The sequence below is a fragment of the Aquila chrysaetos genome, chromosome 1 (genome assembly GCF_900496995.4).
Source record: "Aquila chrysaetos chrysaetos chromosome 1, bAquChr1.4, whole genome shotgun sequence".
Lineage (NCBI taxonomy): Eukaryota > Metazoa > Chordata > Aves > Accipitriformes > Accipitridae > Aquila > Aquila chrysaetos.
In genome coordinates, this window is record NC_044004.1 from 69,242,795 (window position 1) to 69,261,002 (window position 18,208).

Genomic DNA, 18,208 nt, shown 5'->3' on the forward strand with positions numbered 1-18,208 from the left:
TACATGTAATTTTATTTTGATTTTCATACAGTTTATGCTGAAGAGCTGATATTCTTACATCTGTTGAATGTAGCATTAAGACTATTCCAGACTGCTGTTTATAGTAGACATGCTGTTGCAGTAAGGTAGTTATTAGGCCAACACTGTATAGCTCCATCTGAATATCTTTTTGAACTGTACATTCTTTGAGTGAATGGTGACTTGAAGAATCTTTGACTCCTAGAAAGAAGTCAAGAAATAGAATTCATGTAGCTTGAGAGAAGCAGAGTCCAGAGTCTGACCTCCACTTTAAACAATGAAGCATAGCCTTGCATTTTTCTGGACACACTTAAATACGGCTTTGTAAGAAGGCACAAGCAAAAGGTAAAAACTCTACTGCATCTGTTCCAGTACGTTAAAGAAAAAGAAATTGTGTGTAGATGTAAAATTAAATGCTTCCATTGGGCAACAGTCCTGATTCCAGCTTTTCAAATTTATGAAAGTGTATTCTGGCTCATATAAAACTACCCAGCTGAACCTCTGACAGATATACTCTTATTTCTTCTCTTTTAAAGTTCATTTGTACAAAAATATATCTCCAGTGAGACATGTTTATGAGTTTGGGATCTTTCTCAGATGAGACATTGCATTTTAAATTTACACAAATAGTTTTCACAACAGTCTCTTGCATTTGTTTCCAATGAGTAAATATTCCTTGAGTTGAGCATTACATCTGCTCTGTATCCTGTGAAATGTTAGTCTGCATTTGCTTATTGAAATCTGGCATGCTATAATGAATTTGAGTAATGTTACAGTTTATCAGGTTTTGCCCCACTTGCCTTTACTGAGCATCTGCATCCACAGACTCCTTATCCAGATGCAAAAATGTTTTACTTGTTTGTAGTATACTTCTGTAGGATTTGGGGATTATTTACATAGGTTTAGGGTCTTTAAATTCCTTGGTTTTAGGAGAGGCAACCCTCTTCTATTCTCTACTTCCTCAGAAACAAATCCTTCCTGTGGAACCAGGAGGAATGCTTTCGCTTAACCCTTGTGGTTTTTGTGTCTTTACAAAGCAACAACTTGTCCTCTTGCTGGTAAAGAATAAGTAGGATTTTTTAATTTGATAGCACTTGGGTATAATTTATTGCAGTTTTTTCTAACAATTAAAGTCACTCAGGAACTACATTTTTGTGGAACAGATAAAATATTAGAGCCATGCAGTTTTCTGGGCCTGTATTCTGGTAGGTCAGAAATCTAGTTCTCCTCAATGTGTAATAAGAGCCCTTTTTGGTGAGGGGAATGTTGTTTTTTTTTTGTTCTAGATGTACTTTCTTCCCCTCACCTATAACGGGTGCTTGAAAGCTAGCAGCTGGCTGCTACTACTACTACTATTGTCTTTAAAAAAAAAAAAAAAAAAAAAAAAGTCATGATATTCCCATTTTCTTATATTTATTCATTTCCCATATTAATCTTCTGAAGCATTCCAGCATTCTCTGGGATGCAAAGTGAAAGTTATGAAGTATAATCACTAGGCTATCTCTGCTGTTATTCAAGATGATTTGACATAGGATTAACTCAGTGTGGCTAGTTTTCAGACACTTAAGTCTTTAATATTCATTGCATAATCTGATTTTTTTCAAATACTTTCTTTGTATAATTTAACTGTAGCTATGTCTAGACATATTTCCTGGATATGGCTAAACAATTTTGAAAGTAAATTATGAGCTGATTTTTTTTTTTTGCACTTTCACACAAACATAATATCATTCCATTATATATGTTAGAACAAATGGGAACTGCAGACATCAGAAGTACAGTTTTCATTCATTTTGCAAACCTCTGCACCTTTTCTAAGATTAGTTATTTCCCAGTAGTGTTTTCGGTCATTTAGCTTCCATTTGCAATAAATTTGTGCAGTGCATCCATACAGTCCATGTATATTGTTTCTGCTTGTACCCAGCAGTTCTGGTTTAGAAAAATTGATGGGACCCTCTTCCATTATGCTCTTCTATCTCCTGGTTTCTGATGTCTTAATTCTATTTGCCTTAAGGTCATCTTGTATAAGGCCAATGCTTAACAAGTAACTATTGTAGGATTTTCTTTTAAAGCACTTGTTTCATTGCTTACAAGAAATTCTGCTTATTCTCTCCTTTCTTGTAGGATTCTGTGGTGTTCTGTTACCTTTCATAAAAGGCAGCCGCCAATATTAACAGCTTGTTCCATTCTTTGGTCAGCAGTCCCATTTGTAAAGTAAATTCTCCTGAACTTCAGAGGGTTTTTTTTAATATATTTTCAGACTTCTTTGCTCTGTAGCATGTTCTACTGTTCTTGTTCAATCTGTTTTCTGTTCTCTTTGTATAGCTGTCTGCTCTTTTACTTTCTGCTATCCTACTTCCTGGTTTTCCCTACCTCTCTTCAATAGATGGTTGAAGTGCTACTATCTTCCCTGAGAGCAGCCTGACTCACCTGGAAATTGTAGGAGATATGTCCTTAGTTTGGATCGATGCTGCTTTGAAGAGGGGCTGAGGTTTTTAGATCTTTGTACAGGAATTGGAAAATCTTAAGGCTTTTCAGTGCTTGGCGGGTGGGGAACTCAAATTCATTACTAAGATAAGAATTTAAATAAAAAGGCTAGTAACGTGTAATCTTAAGCAGTTTTTACCAACTTTGTGCCCTGTTGCCTTTGTTATGAAAACCTTAGTCCACATACTTAACCAGATGGCTTTTTTGATAGTTCTGTCACTATTTTGTATTTTGTGTTGTGACTAGAAAGTTTTAATTTGTTGGAATGAACTTGAGAAATTGTAGGGTCGTCTTTGTTTTGTTGTGTTTGACACTTTTTTTTTTTTAAAGCAGACTCCCTGTTTTTTCCTGTCTTCTGATCAGGTAAAAGTTACTGGAAAGGTTTTAAAAGAAAGTCCTATGGATCACATTTGCCATGTTTATGCCATCATTTGCTCCATTTTTACAACAGTTAATCCTTTAAATGTATTATTGTTGGAGAATCTTCTGGTTCTATTCTGTATTGTCACACAGCATACCCAAAATTACTTGTATCGGTTGGTAATCATCTGCTAGACTCCTATTTAGTAAGATACTTTACCTGTTACCTTGTGTATATGGGGCGTCCTCCTTAGTTACTTGTCTGTAAAATGAAAAAACACTGCAGTGGGATAAGGTTTTATGATTTGAATTGCTTCCCAAAAGGTGCAAAATGTTTGATTTCACTAAATGAAATTTGCACTTTCTAAATGTGCAGTATTGGCTATGTAGTAGTTTTTTGTGGGTTTTTAAGTGTACTGTTTCCCTTCTCCCATCTGTATCTTTAATACTCTGAGCTACTAATAATTTCAGTTGGATAGTACCCTGTTTTTTTTAAAAATAATTGTTGTAGTTTAAGCCCAGTTGGTAACAAAGCACCACGAAGCTGCTCACTCACTTGTCCCCCTGGCCCCAGTGGGATGAGGAGGAAATAATATAAAGAAACACTCATGGGTCGAGACAAGGACAGGGAGGGATCACTCACCACTTATGGTCATGGGCAAAAGACAGGCTCAACTTGGGGAAGAAACAAAATCAATTTAATCTACTACAAATCAAATCAACACAAGGATAATGAGAAGCAAAACCAAACCTTAGAACACCTTCCCCCCACCCCTCCCTTCTTCCTGGGCTTAACTTTACTCCTGATTTTCTCTACCTCCTCCCCCTCAGCAGCTCAGGGGGACGGGGAATGGGGGTTGCAGTCGGTTCATCACACCTTGTCTCTGCTGCTCCTTCCTCCTCAGGGGGAGGACTTCTCACTCTTCCCCTGCTCCAGCATGGGGTCCCTCCCATGGGAGACAGTTCTCCATGAACTTCTCCAATGTGGGTCCTTCCCACGGGCTGCAGTCCTTCACAAACTGCTCCAGCGTGGGCTTTCCCATGGAGTCACGGCCATCTTTGGGGTCATCCACCTGCTCCGGCGTGGGGTCCTCCATGGGCTGCAAGTGGGCATCTGCTCCACTGTTCACGTCCATGGGCTGCAGGGGCATCACCTCCTCTGGCACACGTCCTCCCCCTCCTTCTTCACTGACCTTGATGTCTGCAGAGGTTTCTGTCACATTCCAATCCCCCTACTCACTGCAGGTTCCCCTTCTTAAATCTGTTTTCCCAGAGGTGCTACCACTGTCACTGATGGGGTTGACCTTGGCCAGAGGTGGGTCCGACTTGGAGCCGGGGAAGGTTCTAGCAGCTTCTCACAGGAGCCACCCCTGCAGCGCCTCCCCTGCTACCAAAAACCCCGCCACACAGCCCCAAAACAATAATAATAAACAAAAAAAAAGATCCCATCCCTCTTTCAGAATACTGGAGTTCTGGAAAGTGTAAAGACTTGCAGCAAACCATAGCTTTTCTACCATTCATTTTTAGGACCAGACTGTCCAGATGCAGTCTGTTCCAGTGTGTCAGAAGTAGGCAAACTGAAGCAGAAAGTTTGTTTTGGGCTGTATTACCTATTTTTGACACTGTCAGCCAGGCCACCACTCTAGAGCATAAGCTCAAGAATTTTTTTTGTTGTTGCTTTTTCAGCTTCAGCATACTATCTGCCAAGCTCAAGGGAAGTAACTGAGATTCATGTTGGAGCCAAGTCCCTGTAGGTCTGAAGGATTTCCCCTGATACCAGGAGTCTTCTCAAAGTTTAATAGCAGTGCACCTGCAAAGCTATGGCATTCCTGTCTATTGTGACAGCTGGTTAATGAGACGTAGGTCCCAGCAGGAGAGCGCTAATGAGCTTAGGATATGTTTACCTTCCCTTCCTCCACTCTTGACTGATTGTTAAATGAATTATGAAAACCATTTTTCATTAAATCAGAGATCCAAAATTTCACAGCTGTTACGGCTGATTTCAGTTGGAGACAGTATTTCTTCTGGAGCAACAGGTTCCTGCAAAGATGGAATCTGTTTTTGCTGAAACCAAACTAAACTTAGATGACTTCCTGCTGTGGGTTGAAGGTTTGCTTTGGAGTTTTAGGCCTTGTCCATACATGCACATATGAAACGCCATGCTAGACTGCATTGTCACTCTGTATTTGCTGATTTGATCACACTGCTCTCCAAAGGGACAAGGAGAAGGTTTTTGTATTTTTCTAAAGTTTCAGTGGATAGGATGGATGCCACCTAAAACATACACAGGCAGTCCTTCTCTAATAAGATTTAATTTATGGATGCGTCAAGCATAAACTGTATTATGTAAAAGTTCAAGTGACCTCACTCAATAAAAAAATAGGATTTTAAAGATGTGGGACTTGAGATCAAACTGTCCAAGCCTATTTAATGTTTTTGGCCTTCTCTGAAACACTGTATACATCTTGAGACGTATATTTTTGCAATTAATTTTGAGCTGCCTATGCATTGTCCCTCACAGAACATACTAAAAAAAGTGTATATGGCACAACAATTGTGAAAGAAGTGTTCCTTTCTTTCCAGAGAGACTTTCCTAGCAAACAATCTGTGACAAATTCCTGATGGTTTCTGCAGATCCATTTTCTAGAATGAAGAGTTGTTTTCAGCCACATTCTAGAGGATGAACTGTTCTAAGATTGTTGTCTATTTTTTCTTTTCTTTTGGTTGCTCTTTTTCTGCCACCCAGAGTTAAGCAGACAAAATTTTCTGAAATTACAATTAAGACAGTTTTGGCTGACAAATCCACAGTAGCTGAGCATTTGGAAGGCTGTTTATTTGTCTCTCAGGCTGCATGTCCCTGATCATACAAGTGTTACTGGCAAGTACTGTGAGCAGATGCAGTAGTGTGAGAGTGATGGGCAGGGTAGTGGTTGCTTAAGTACCACGGACAGGGGCCCCTCCAAGCATGTCCCAACCATCTGTGTATCAACCTGTGGGACTTCCACCAAAGTGACTCCATCTGTCAGTTTTTCATGTGGGCAGTTCAGCACAGCCTTGACCCTTTTGCAGGCATCAGTACTTATGATCCTTTATCACTTGATACTTTTGAAACACCTGTTTTTCCTGTGAGTCTGTGTCATAACATTCTTGGTGTTCCATAGCATTCCTGTCAGCAATTGTACAATGTTTTCTTCCATTTGAGAATAGTCTTATGTGTGTGCTTACTCACCAGAGACTCCCCTCATGTCTAAGACTTAACTGTTGTCCTCTTCTGTGCTCCTCATCTGATTTCAGAAGATTTCAAAGACAAACTATGAGGGCTATAATAACACAAACCCTGACTTTCCTTGTTTAACACTTCACGGATTAAGTTTCAATGCTGTATTCTTCCTAGTTTATTCCTGTTGTAGTATTGAAACTCTGTCTGAATCAATGAAGTACATCGGGGAAGAGACTGCATTGTTTTATCAGCAGAAGCAAATCAAATGGTTCCTCGCTTTTTTACTGTATGGGGAAATTCTGATCAGGACACCTCATTCTAAAGAATATCAGAACGGACCAGTCAGTGAAACCATTTCACAAGTTGGCTGGTCAATCACTTCTGCTGAATGAAATTTAGGTTACATCATGGCTCAATTGACATCGTCTGCTTACTTCAGAAACATGCCTGTTTGCGACCTACAAGGTGGCAATGTGATATTAACCCACTGACATTGTCCAACATGTGTTGTGCTGCTTATGTAATCAAAACATGAAATTTGGAAAGGTGGTATAAGAATCTCTATTTGAGCATCATAGATGCTAATCCTTGGCCCACCATGCAAGGTGGATATGGCTTGCTGGTTACCTGCACTGGGAACCTATCGATGCATTTTTGTAGAGTAGCTATTTACTTACTGTAACTGTGATTCTTGGAGGTGGTGTAGTTTAGCTGCCATGATTGAACCTGCACTGTTTTAAAAAACCGTAGGAATTTAGGTGTTAAATCATAAGGAAATGAGAATGGATCAAGATTGTTTTTATGTAGGGGACCAGTAGGCAGTGTAGCACTTCTACATGATGCTGTTTTGAGGAATTCAAGTTCTCCAAACATATTTTTGTGTACCTGAGGTGATGCCCAAAGGGGGTGCCCACTGGCAATTCTGTATCGGAGTTCCTGTTGGATAGCCATGACAAACTCATACTAATGCTCAGGTTGGTAATGATGGCAATGAGCTGGAGGGAGAGGGGGCATGGTTTGAATAAATTTAGTTTGAGACTTCAGACAGGTTTGTCAATAGGCTTTTGCATTCTATCAGTGATCTGTCTGCAGATCTCCATCCATCCAGTTGCATGTCTTATGTGAAAACTAATTGCAAGTTTTCAGTGACACCTGTGTAGAAGCATTACATTTTTAGTTCCAAGCATTACACTAGCCTCCAATTTAATGGTTTTATGCTATTTACCAAGTATTGGGGGGGGGGGGGGGGGAAGAAAAAAAAAAAAAAAAAAAAATCTTCTGTGGTTTGAATCCTTTTTGTACCTCAGTCCATTGCTCTTTCACAACTTAAGTGTATTTAAAACTTGGCCAATCATATTTTAAAGGATAAGATCATTGTAGAGGGATAACATTGTCTCAGCTGATTCCTTCCCCATCATAGGCTATAACTCCAGTTTTTTAGATGTCTGCCTTTTACCAGGAGTTCACAGTGAAAGATCCTCAAGATGATGGTGAGCTGCTTTTGCTTGACATAATAAAGCAGAAGTGTTGCTTTCCAGAGCATTTTTTAAAGAATATTTAATTTTTGCAAGACTTCTTACCTCTTTATTCAGCAGTTCAGAAATGAGTGAAATGAAGACAAGCTGTGGGTGATTCTGGACGTATATACACTGTCACTTACGAACAGCTTAATTGCATAAACTGTATTGGCACACTTGATGCATTTGATTATTTATATGGGTACAAATGATTCTGAGAGAAACTTGGCAAGATGTCGAAAACTGATCTGTGCAAAATGAAATCAAATTTAGTCCGTTTGTGAAAAGTTGGTCTAATATATTTTGTCATTTTTCATAGTGTTTCTCTCTTATGTTGCGCTGATTGAGCACTCCTCTAGTATATTTTCAGGGTCTCTGTGATCTAGTTGACTTCTATGCTACTTTCGGCTCAGATACATATTCTGTGACAAATATTTATTTTGGTAATCTGTATCAGTAAACTTTACTTACTCTTTCTAGCTTGGCTTGTGTGTTTAGTTGTCTTATTTTAATTGGATACAACTTTCTAACACCTGGGCATTGGTTAATTTTTACTGCTTTAATCTGGAGCAGAATAGTCTGAAGAAGGATGTTCTATAAAACTTTTTGCAAGGATCTTTTTGATGTTTCTCTATTTCAACCTTCCCAGTCTTCCCTGAAGTTATTTCTTTCAGCTCATTTGAACAAAAAGCTTACATATGGTAGGAATTTTTCGTATTTGCGGGTTTCACTGCGTAATACAGCTTATTCTCAACTAGTCTCCTGTCTGCCCAAATCTATAGTTGAATCTTCCTGAGGGAGGGACTGTGCTCCTCTAGACCCTTCAGGAACTGCTGTTTGGAAGAATGGAAAACTTCTCTTGCCTAATGGACTGAAGTTAGATTTCTTGACCGTTTAAGGAGGTGGCTGATTAAGACCACAGAGCTACCTCCTTAGGTGGCCGTTGCCTCGTTAGAGCAAAGAAGTGTGCCTTTCACAGTGGGTCCTTTGAGCATGTTCCTGTGTTTCTTGTTAAGCTGCTAATGTGGTGTCCCTCCTTTGACTCACTTGGAACTTGCGAAGTTTCTTTTGGACATGCTTCATTTTTCTGCTGGAACTGGTGCATCACTGCTATTAACTGGTTCTCTTCCTTCCTAAGTGAAGTGATGGCTGAAGCCCAAGCTCTGCTACTTCATGTGTTGACAGTTCCAATACTTGGAATTATGCAGAGGCCTACTGATTCTGAATCCTGGTAGCTATATGGTAGGACATGGCAGTTATGGAAAGAGAATTTTGGAAATTTAGCCAGCCTTCTTTCTCCTTGCCAGTTGTTGTGAAAACATATTTGGATAGCTGTAAAAAAACAATGGCTAAAAAGGGAAAGCCTTTCACATATTTGATCACTTAACTTGGAGAAAGTCTGTGTATTGATAAATACTTCATTTCTGAAAACAGCATTTATTTCCTCTGGAACTTAGTTGTATGATCATCTTCTACTTGGAAGAATACATTATTTATTGAGAACACCTGCTTTGAAAAACTTAGGTTTTTTTATATAACTATGGTAAGAACTAGTTAAGCACATAAAAAGGCAACATTGTGAAGAAGAGTCTAGCGTCTACTTTTAATTTCAAAGGTGGCTAAGTCACTAAAATAAAAAGAAGCAGCTTTAACAGTTTTATGAGAAAAGTAGAAGGAGTAAAGTCAAACGCTGTTTGGTTTCACAGCCTGTTTTAGAGACAGCCACTAGAAATACATGTTGCCATTTGGATGTGGTAGTACAGATGATTAAATGGAAATGTGATGAGGTACCAACATCTCAGAATCATGTTGTATCATGCTGAAGCTACGATGGCAGCAGTAATTCTCAGCTTTTTGTCAGTACATGTGTGCAGAAGAGGATTTTTTTTCTCCAGGGGAAGAAAACAGACTGCTTTTTCTTCCTATATATGCACAGAAAAACTTATTCCCCTGAAATCTGGGAGCCCTGTCTCGCATACATTCTGGGATGTGTTTGTAATGACCCTGAAAATGTAACTACTTACAATGGTTTTTTTTATTTCTGTATCTTCGCAAGAGATATCTTTATAGGGCAACAAAAATCATGTATTGTTTCAAGGATGTTAGCCTACTGTAAATATAGCAAACAACTTGGGTTGGGTTTATAAGCCTAGTAGAAGTGGCAGTTTGAGTTATATGCTACTTTGAAGACACCACAGAATTTAAGCAGACTATCACTGAGTAAAGTGGAAAAGAGGTCAATATTCAATTTAAGTAGGATTAAGTACACTAGAAAAGCTGTCTTTGGATAAATAATTTCCTATCCTATAAGGAGGCCAACAATACCAGTGTAGAACAAGCTTCCTCTTAAGCTCTGGTCTTATGTTCAGTCATCTTTCTGAAGTGTAGCCTCAAGTTGCTTTGGCCTTGATTTTTTTTTTTTTTTTTTTTTTAAATTTTATTTTTATTTTTTTCTGTGGTTTGCATCTTCTATGGTAGAACACCCATTAGTGTAATAGTAGCCTTGCTAAATGCGTATGGAATTGTGTAGAACCTCTGGACTGTACAATAAAGTGAAGAAACAGGGCTATTAAATTGGCTGGGGAGGAGATTTCCATTGAGAACATTATTTCTGCTTTGGCTTTCAAAATAACATGGATTGCTGGAGTGGGAGTATATGTCCAAAGGTAAAGCTGTAGCATGCAGAGGACAGGAAAAATCAGAAAGCAACAGAGAGAAAGCAGAAGAGAGAGATAAGAGTATATAACAGCAGCAAAGAACAAGTGAGTGACTTTTCCATTTCAATTTTTATCCCTTTGTTCTTTTATTTTGACTCTTATGCTCTTCTTGTTTGCTAATTGTCACAAAATTTATAGTATTAGGAACAAATTAAAAAAAAAAAAAAAACAAACCAACCGCACACAAAACCCCCAAACAAACCCTAGGCTTTTAGTATATTGTATGTAAGATTAGTCTAGAGCCACAGGAACTATCCCGAGTTACTAATATTGAACTTGCATTGATTCTTTCCTTTGTTTCCCTTTTTTAACCTTTTCTGGTAAAACATACCAATTAAAAGTTGGAAGTTTCTTTCTGCTCACTCAGGTAACTAATAATATAGCTGATTTTCAAAACTGTCCTGGAAATCCAGTTAATTGTGACTGATTCTTAATGACCTACATAGGAGGAAAAAATACAGGAGGAATCTTAATCTGGTGTTTTCTCATAGTGGACTTGCGCTGTAGAGTTGGGGTGAAACGTGTGTGTGTGTATATATGTATAGAGTGGCTAGTGCTTTTGAAGAACAGGGTTGACAGCAAAGTCATGCAAAGCAGAATAGATTTAAAGTATAGTATTTACTATAGGTAGACCTGCTAGTGCTACCTGTACTTAAGGTTGCATGACCCTTTCCATTTTAAGGCTTAACTCTTAGTTACTTTATAACTTTTGCCAAAGTTCAGTTCAGACAGATTTTTCCATGCCAGATGTCTGCTCTGGGTTGATTTTTTTTTTTTTTTTTTTTTGAAAGTTTCAGCCAAAGCAGTCTGTTCCAAGAATAAGGCTAGTGAAAAGTATGCTATTTTGCTTGTGTGAGAATATTCTGGTGTCCTTCTTTGATGCTCCAGTGCCCCCAAGCTCTGAAGCAAGGATTTGAAATTTGGCAATAGTTCAGCCTTTGTGTTGAGGATGTGCCTTTTGCCTCCCTGTAAAAATCCACCCAAATTTCCAGACCGGTTTACAAGGCTTTGAAAGATTGCCATTTGCATGGGCTTAATAGGAATTTCTTAAAACTTCACAGTAAGTTTCCTTTAGATTCTGTTCACACTGGGAATGCTCCAGGCAGAGTAGAGCTGCATATTTCATCCCACTTCTGCTAGGAATTGTAACAGCTGGATCTGGGTGCTGACATTGAGCTAAGAGTGGGCAGTACTTTGTCTTATACCACCACCGCCTATTCCCATGTCCTATTCCTTCTCCCTGGTGAAGGACCTGGGCCCTCTGGAAAAAGAAACTGTCTCGCTCATCTGAAAGAGCATGACAGATGTGGAGGAGAAGAATTTAGGAGTATGTGTGTGTGTCTGGTTTGTACCATTCCTTTGGTCACAGAAAATGTGTCATACTGGCAAAATATTACTTCCTTTTCTAGTGGATGTTCAGATAATAATTGTTAGGTTTTGTTGTATTTAGACTTCAGTAGTTGAGTGGGTCTCAAGGTTTTAATCATTTTACTGAGCTATGTAGGCATCAATTTAAAGTTACTCAAAAAAGCTCACAGTACAGTAATGTTATTTAGAAGGAAAATATCAAGTTTTTTCAAACATTTAAGTCTAACTCAGACCTCTTGCACTTGATACATTGTAGTACAGTCTCCAACTTCATCACAAGTGTTGCATGCTTTGCCCAAGAAGCAATTATTTGATTAGAAAGAGGTCTATTCTGAGGATGAGTCCAGGTTTTGTACAATAAAGGATGTGTATTCATCTGTTACAGAAGTTGGAACATGTGGAGTAAGTGAAGCAGAGATTTCAGGAATAAAAAACGGCTTTGTGGCTAAGACAATTGAATGTTGCTTGATGAATTGTGTGCAATCTGTGCTTAGTCGTGGTGGTTTTACATGTTGCACTCAAATAATTGTTTGTAGGTGGCTGCTCATACTGTGTGTTCTAGTGGCTGGTTTGAGAACTCTTATCAACTTGCAGAAGTGCAGACACTTAAAATTGCAAGTGAACTCGGTGGGAGCTAAACCTTATATAAAATACTGTATGTTAATAAGGACAGTAAAAATCGGGTTCAGTGTATGTGAAATCTGACATCTGGAACTAGGGAATATTTTAATCTAATTAACCTAATGCCTCAATTGCCTGTTTTACAGATGTAGAAATTACTTGTCCCATCTCTATAGAAAGGCTCGTGAAGAAATTGGTTGCCTTTGTAGCAGGACTGAAAAATAATTGGTTGCCTTTGTAGCAGGACTGAAAAATAACATGCTATAAATAAAGCATATGACGATGTCCCATTGATCAGGGATGAAACAAAGCATTGATAAATATGTAATCAAAAGTTTATTTATGTAATAAGATACAAGTATATTATTGCATTAGTAAAATTACCTTTGCAACTCTTAACTTTCCAATGCTTACCTTTATGACCCTAATAAGTCTCTTAAAGATGTGATTTTTCTCTGTGAATTTAATAAGCATATAACTTCCTTTTGTACAAATATTCCAATTTTGCCAATCCCTTGGTAGCTCTCTTGGTTCTGGAGGTGGAGTCGTCATTTCAGTCTTTGCCATTTCTTTCCCAATAAAGCATGCAAACCGGAACTATGTTGGAACTGTCTGAAACCAGTGATGTCAACCTATAGAAAGTGGTACATTTTTTGTATATGCAAGTTTAATTAGCAATAGCCTTTTAATTCTATTCTAAATCATAGCCATTTTACCTTAGTACTAGTTGAATAAAAGATTACTGGGATCCTCATCCTTTCTGTTCACTATGGATATGGAAAGTATACTTGCTCAAACTGTTGACTAATACCTCAGCATGATAAATTTCCCCTTTGTAAAGCCACTTCAACAGTACATAGTTTTTTTCACTTTGTAAAGGCAGCTGTTACCTGAAGTTTCCTACGCAAAAAAAGATTTTGTAGGTTTTTTGAAAGGGACAGGATTACAAGAAATAAGTGAATGTGTGTTTGAAAGTGTCTAGCTCCCAGAGTGAAAAGATTTGCTGCTAAGGTTTAAGGAATTTAATGCTTTGGAAATTATCTGTTGGAGAGCCTGCAGCAGTGGAGAGTTTTGGGTTGTGGGTTTTTTTCTTTCTTTTTTTAAGGTGGAGGTGTGAGAGGTTTTTTTGTCTCTTTAAAGTTATAGTTATCAACTTTTTTTTTTTTTTTTTACTTGTTTCTTGGGTCATTCCCTCAGGGTGTTTTGCTGCCTCTAAAACAGCAGATCTCAGATGGGTCTTTTGAAAGCTTCAGCAAAGGCAAGGCATTTGACAGGGTGCTTGTCATGCAGTATTTTCAGGAGAAAGATGGGAGTTTTAAGCTGCTCAAAGCATAGATCTTCCTTAGAGGAAGAACTCAGCTGCTAAGAACAGCTTTCTTATTTGCTTAGTTGTGTGAAATTCACTTGCTTGTGGACAACTGTTTTGGGTTTTGTTCCCCACCCCCCCACCCTGACTTCCGCTTACTTGTGTGCTCTTCCATATGTGTGTTGAGCTGTGCTTTGAAGTTGGGCAACTAGCTTTAAACAAAAGCTGTTACCACACTTCTGCATAGCATCTAGCTTGATTTCAGCATGCTGATGTGTCAGTGATGTGGTTTAGAGTTAATGAAATGCAATTCTTTGCTTGCTTTGACATTGGTTTCTGTAGGATTAAAATTAAAAAAGGAAAAAAAATCATATTACACTTGGCTTGTTGTATAAAAGCCAAGTCAAAATGGACCTTAGAATGTGATTAAATGGCTGTGCAGCAATTATTAATTGGCCAGGCATCTGTCCACATAGGTGAGATGAAGTCTGTGAGTTATCCTGTATTTTTTTCCTCTGTCACCTTCCTTTTCCTCTTCCCCAGTCCCTGTAATAATCTAAGGAATTTCTGAAAACCAAACTTTGTGTGGATTTAGTTTCCTGTAAAAGTCATTCTAGCATATTTTAGTTCAGCGTACCTAGATAAAACAATTTCACTTTAAGATGTATATTTTCTGTCATATTTTCTGAAGCAGTGTGCTTCAGTAACAAGATCCAAATAGTACTGCTTTGACTTTCTTTGATTTATACTCAAGTCTGTATTTTTTTTATATTGATCTTTATTTGAAGGTTGAGGCACAAAATGAAGGGTAGATTCTAAAAAGCAAAAGCAAACACAACTGTAGTCAACCAAATTAATTTGTATCCAATTACACGAGCAGTAAATTAGCTATGAGCAACTGTACTATTTCAGATTCATTTGAAAAAGTAACTAAAATCTGATTTGCAAGACTCTGCTCTATTAAACAGGTTTATGTGATCATTTATATTAAGTATGTTAACTGTTTCTGAATGTTTTGCTTTTTTTGTCTTGTTTTTGGCAGCAACTTGAATTAGTGGAACCAAGCGGCTGGATTCATGTTCCTTTAACAGATACTCATAAGAAGCCTATTCGAACGTTTATGATTCAGATTGCTGTTCTAGCTAATCACCAAAATGGAAGAGACACTCACATGAGACAAATCAAAGTGTACACCCCAGTGGAAGAGAGCTCTATTGGTAAATTTCCTAGATGTACAACAATAGATTTCATGATGTATCGTTCAATAAGATAAAATTTCCTACTGAGAAATAATAAAGGCATTTTCTTGATGGCAGTATCGTTGCTTAAGTACTTAAATGTACTTAAATACTTAAAGAACAGGGTTTACTTCAGTGTAATTATATCTTTGTTTATACTTTGTACGATTTTGAAATAAAGATAATCTTGTGTTACAGTATATTGTAGTCTGTAATTTTGCATTACTTCTGCTTGGAGTTTCTGAGTGCCCTTGTACTATCTGAGAGGAAAAAAACCTGGGCACTTTAAAAGAATGTATTTGTGACTGAGAATCAATAATTGATTTGATATAATACAGTTCTTTGGGGGGGGTGATTTCTTCTCCTGATGATTATGTATTGAAATAGTTTGTTCTATAGTGTTACTGCTGAGTCTTTTACCTAAAAGTTGCTCTTTTTAAAGAGCATTCTTCTTGAACAGACAGGTTTTAAAGACATTACCAGTAGTATTTTCTCATCATTGCTTATGTTAGTGTTGCACCCTTTTCTGTATAGGTTTTTTCTCCCTCTGCTTAATGACTGTCTGCATGGATTTAGCCTTCTTTGTAACTGTTAAGTAGATCATAGAATCATAGAATATCTCAAGTTAGAGGGGACCCAAAAGGATCATAGAGTCCACATCCTTGCTCCTTGCAGGACTACCTAAAATTAACCATATGACTAAGAGCATTGTCCAGATGATCCATGAACTCTGACAGGCTTGATGCTGTGACATCTTCCCGAGGGATCCTGTTCCAGTGACCAGTAATGCAACGAAGATGACAGTGGCATGAAGAAAACTGAACCTTTCCAAATTACTCAATATAGTATATACATTAATATAGATATACTGAGTTTAGGTCATCTGAACAATGATAGCTGTTCAAAACAGGAGAGTTAGGAATGCTCCAACATCCTACAATAACAGTAGGAATGAATCTGAAGGTCCAATGCACCTTCTAAAGTACTGAGAACTCAAGTCTGTAACACAAGGTAATCTCAGACTCATAGCATGGAGTTTCTTTAATGTGTTTTAAAGTAAAGAACATTGCAAGGAAAATGTATGCTTTGTCTACTTGCTATGGGTAGGAATATATAACACCTCTACTAATGTCTTGTAATCTAATTACTAGTTATTTCACCTTTTAAAAAAATTAAGTAGATTTTAGAAAGAGAGGCTGTTGAAGTAAAGTGTTTCTTTTAAAATGTTCAGTACTGATCAAAGCCGTTCTTCCTCTTAGCACTGTAAAAGTTGATGGTAAATCCAGACTAATCTCAGCCAAGGAAAACTTCTGACACACTTAATTGTGAGCAAGGAAAGGCTCATAGTAGTGGAGGCTCATCAAACAATGATACAGCATCCTCCAGAGGAGAAAGAAGGTGAAATAGAGGAAGATGGGAAGGTTGTCAAAGAAGGATAAAGATTCAGCTGTGGAAATCCTTATACTTAATGAAGCAAGCTGTTGTTTACTGAACAGTTTTGTCCTCTGGCTGAATTCCGTAGCTTTTAGGAGGGTAATTAAAATGGGCATTTCCTGATAATGAGCCTCGTAGAGAAGTCCATGACTAGCCAGAGTTCTCTATTTAAATGTGGATTCAATCATTTTAGGAGCACCTTAATGGTACTTTACCTTTCTACATAAAGGGTGTATCAACAGCAGAATTCCTGTCCAGCAGAAGCTGGTTGAACTTGTGCTTTTCACCAAGTCCGTCAGTTCAGTGGACTTTATTATATAGTGTCAAGGAGTTGCACATTCCTATTCACTTATTTGAAGCACAGTTTGTCCTTTTGATGTACCACTTCAATTTTTTTTTTTCCTGTCACCCCCCCCCCCCCCCCCCCCCCCAAAAAAAAAACCAAACAAAAAAAAAACCCAAAAAACCCAACCAACCCACAAAACTCCCGGGATTTATCCAGTTATTCTTATTAGGTGTGTAATTTTCCTCTTTTTCTCCAAGAAGGTAAGATTGCAGTTATCCATCCTAGCTTTGTATTGTTAAGACACTGTTCCCTGCTTAATGATTCTACCACAGATAATTCTGTGGTAATTCTGAACTCTGGTCAGTAACACTTAAAATACTTTGATTCAAAGAGACTTTGAAGTTTTCTTTATCTTACATGTCATGCTATGTTATTTACTGCATGCTTCAATAATATATGCATTTATTTTCTCATCAGTTCTTTTCAAGGACTGGTCTTTTGTGGACATGAATACATTCTGCATGAACCATCCCCAAGAATGGTTCAGGTAGGAGTTCAAAGGTTACATAAACAATTAAATGTGTCCAAGTTAAGGGTACATATTTCAAAGCAGCACCCATTATCTTTAGGCTAAGGAAGTCAAAGTAATACTGCTCTATGAAGAACATTATTCAGTTGTTGTGGTTTAACCCCAGCTGGCAACTAAGCACCACACAGCTGCTTGCTTACTCCCCCCTCTGGTGGGTTGGGGGAGAAAATCAGAAGGGTAAAAGTGAGAAAACTCATGGGCTGAGATAAAGACAATTTAATAGGTAAAGCAAAAGCCACGCACACAAGCAAAGCAAAACAAGGAATTAATTCACCACTTCCCACCTGCAGGCAGGTGTTCAGCCATCTCCAGGAATGCAGGGCTCCATCATGCGTAATGGTTACTTGGGAAGACAAATGCTATCACCCTGAATGTCCCCTCCCTTCCTTCTTCCCCCAGCTTTATATGCTGAGCATGACGTCATATGGTCTGGAATATCCCTTGGGTCAGTTGGGGTCAGCTGTCCTGGCTGTGTCCCCTCCCAACTCCTTGTGCCCTCCCCACCCCAGCTGACTCGCTGGTGATGTGGGGTGAGGAGCAGAAAAGCCCTTGGCTCTGTGTAAGCACTGCTCAGCAGTAACTAAAACATGCCTGTGTTATCAACACTGTTTCCAGCACAAATCTAAAACATAGCCTTGTACTAGCTACTATGAAGGAAAGTAACTCTATCCCAGCCGAAACCAGCACATCGGTAGACTAGGAACAGCCTTGTCCGCACAATCTTGTTCTGCTTATTCTGCCCCTGCCTCAGCAGGCATAATTTTTGGATCTGTAGAGACCTCTTCCTGGTTTTATATTTTTTTTTTTTTTTTGTCAGGGTTCCTATGTCCATACAAGATAGGTGCCAGTATTTGTCTCAAATTCAGAATTGTTATTCTTGACAGTGTAATTGAATAAGCTGAAATCTAGCTTGACTACTTACCCTGCTACTCTGAAATCACAGATGGTGTTCAAGGTTTTAAGAACCTGTGATACCTATGTTAAACTAGATGATGTTAAGCTTTACTGCTGGGGAGGGAAACTGTATTTACAAATTAAATTTAATGC

At 38.2% G+C, this 18,208-nt stretch overlaps 1 protein-coding gene across 5 annotated transcripts in view; it reads left to right on the plus strand.

Moving 5' to 3' along the window:
• The window catches only part of ANAPC10 (anaphase promoting complex subunit 10), a 39,763-nt gene extending 24,711 nt beyond the window's left edge, over nucleotides 1-15,052 (plus strand). For all 5 annotated transcript variants that reach the window (XM_030026857.2, XM_030026867.2, XM_030026845.2 and 2 more), the window contains one exon: nucleotides 14,657-15,052. In XM_030026857.2, the coding sequence (XP_029882717.1) occupies nucleotides 14,657-14,887 (231 nt within the window). In that variant the 3' untranslated portion in view covers nucleotides 14,888-15,052. The remainder of the gene's footprint in view (nucleotides 1-14,656) is intronic.
• Nucleotides 15,053-18,208: the final 3,156 nt, after the last annotated feature.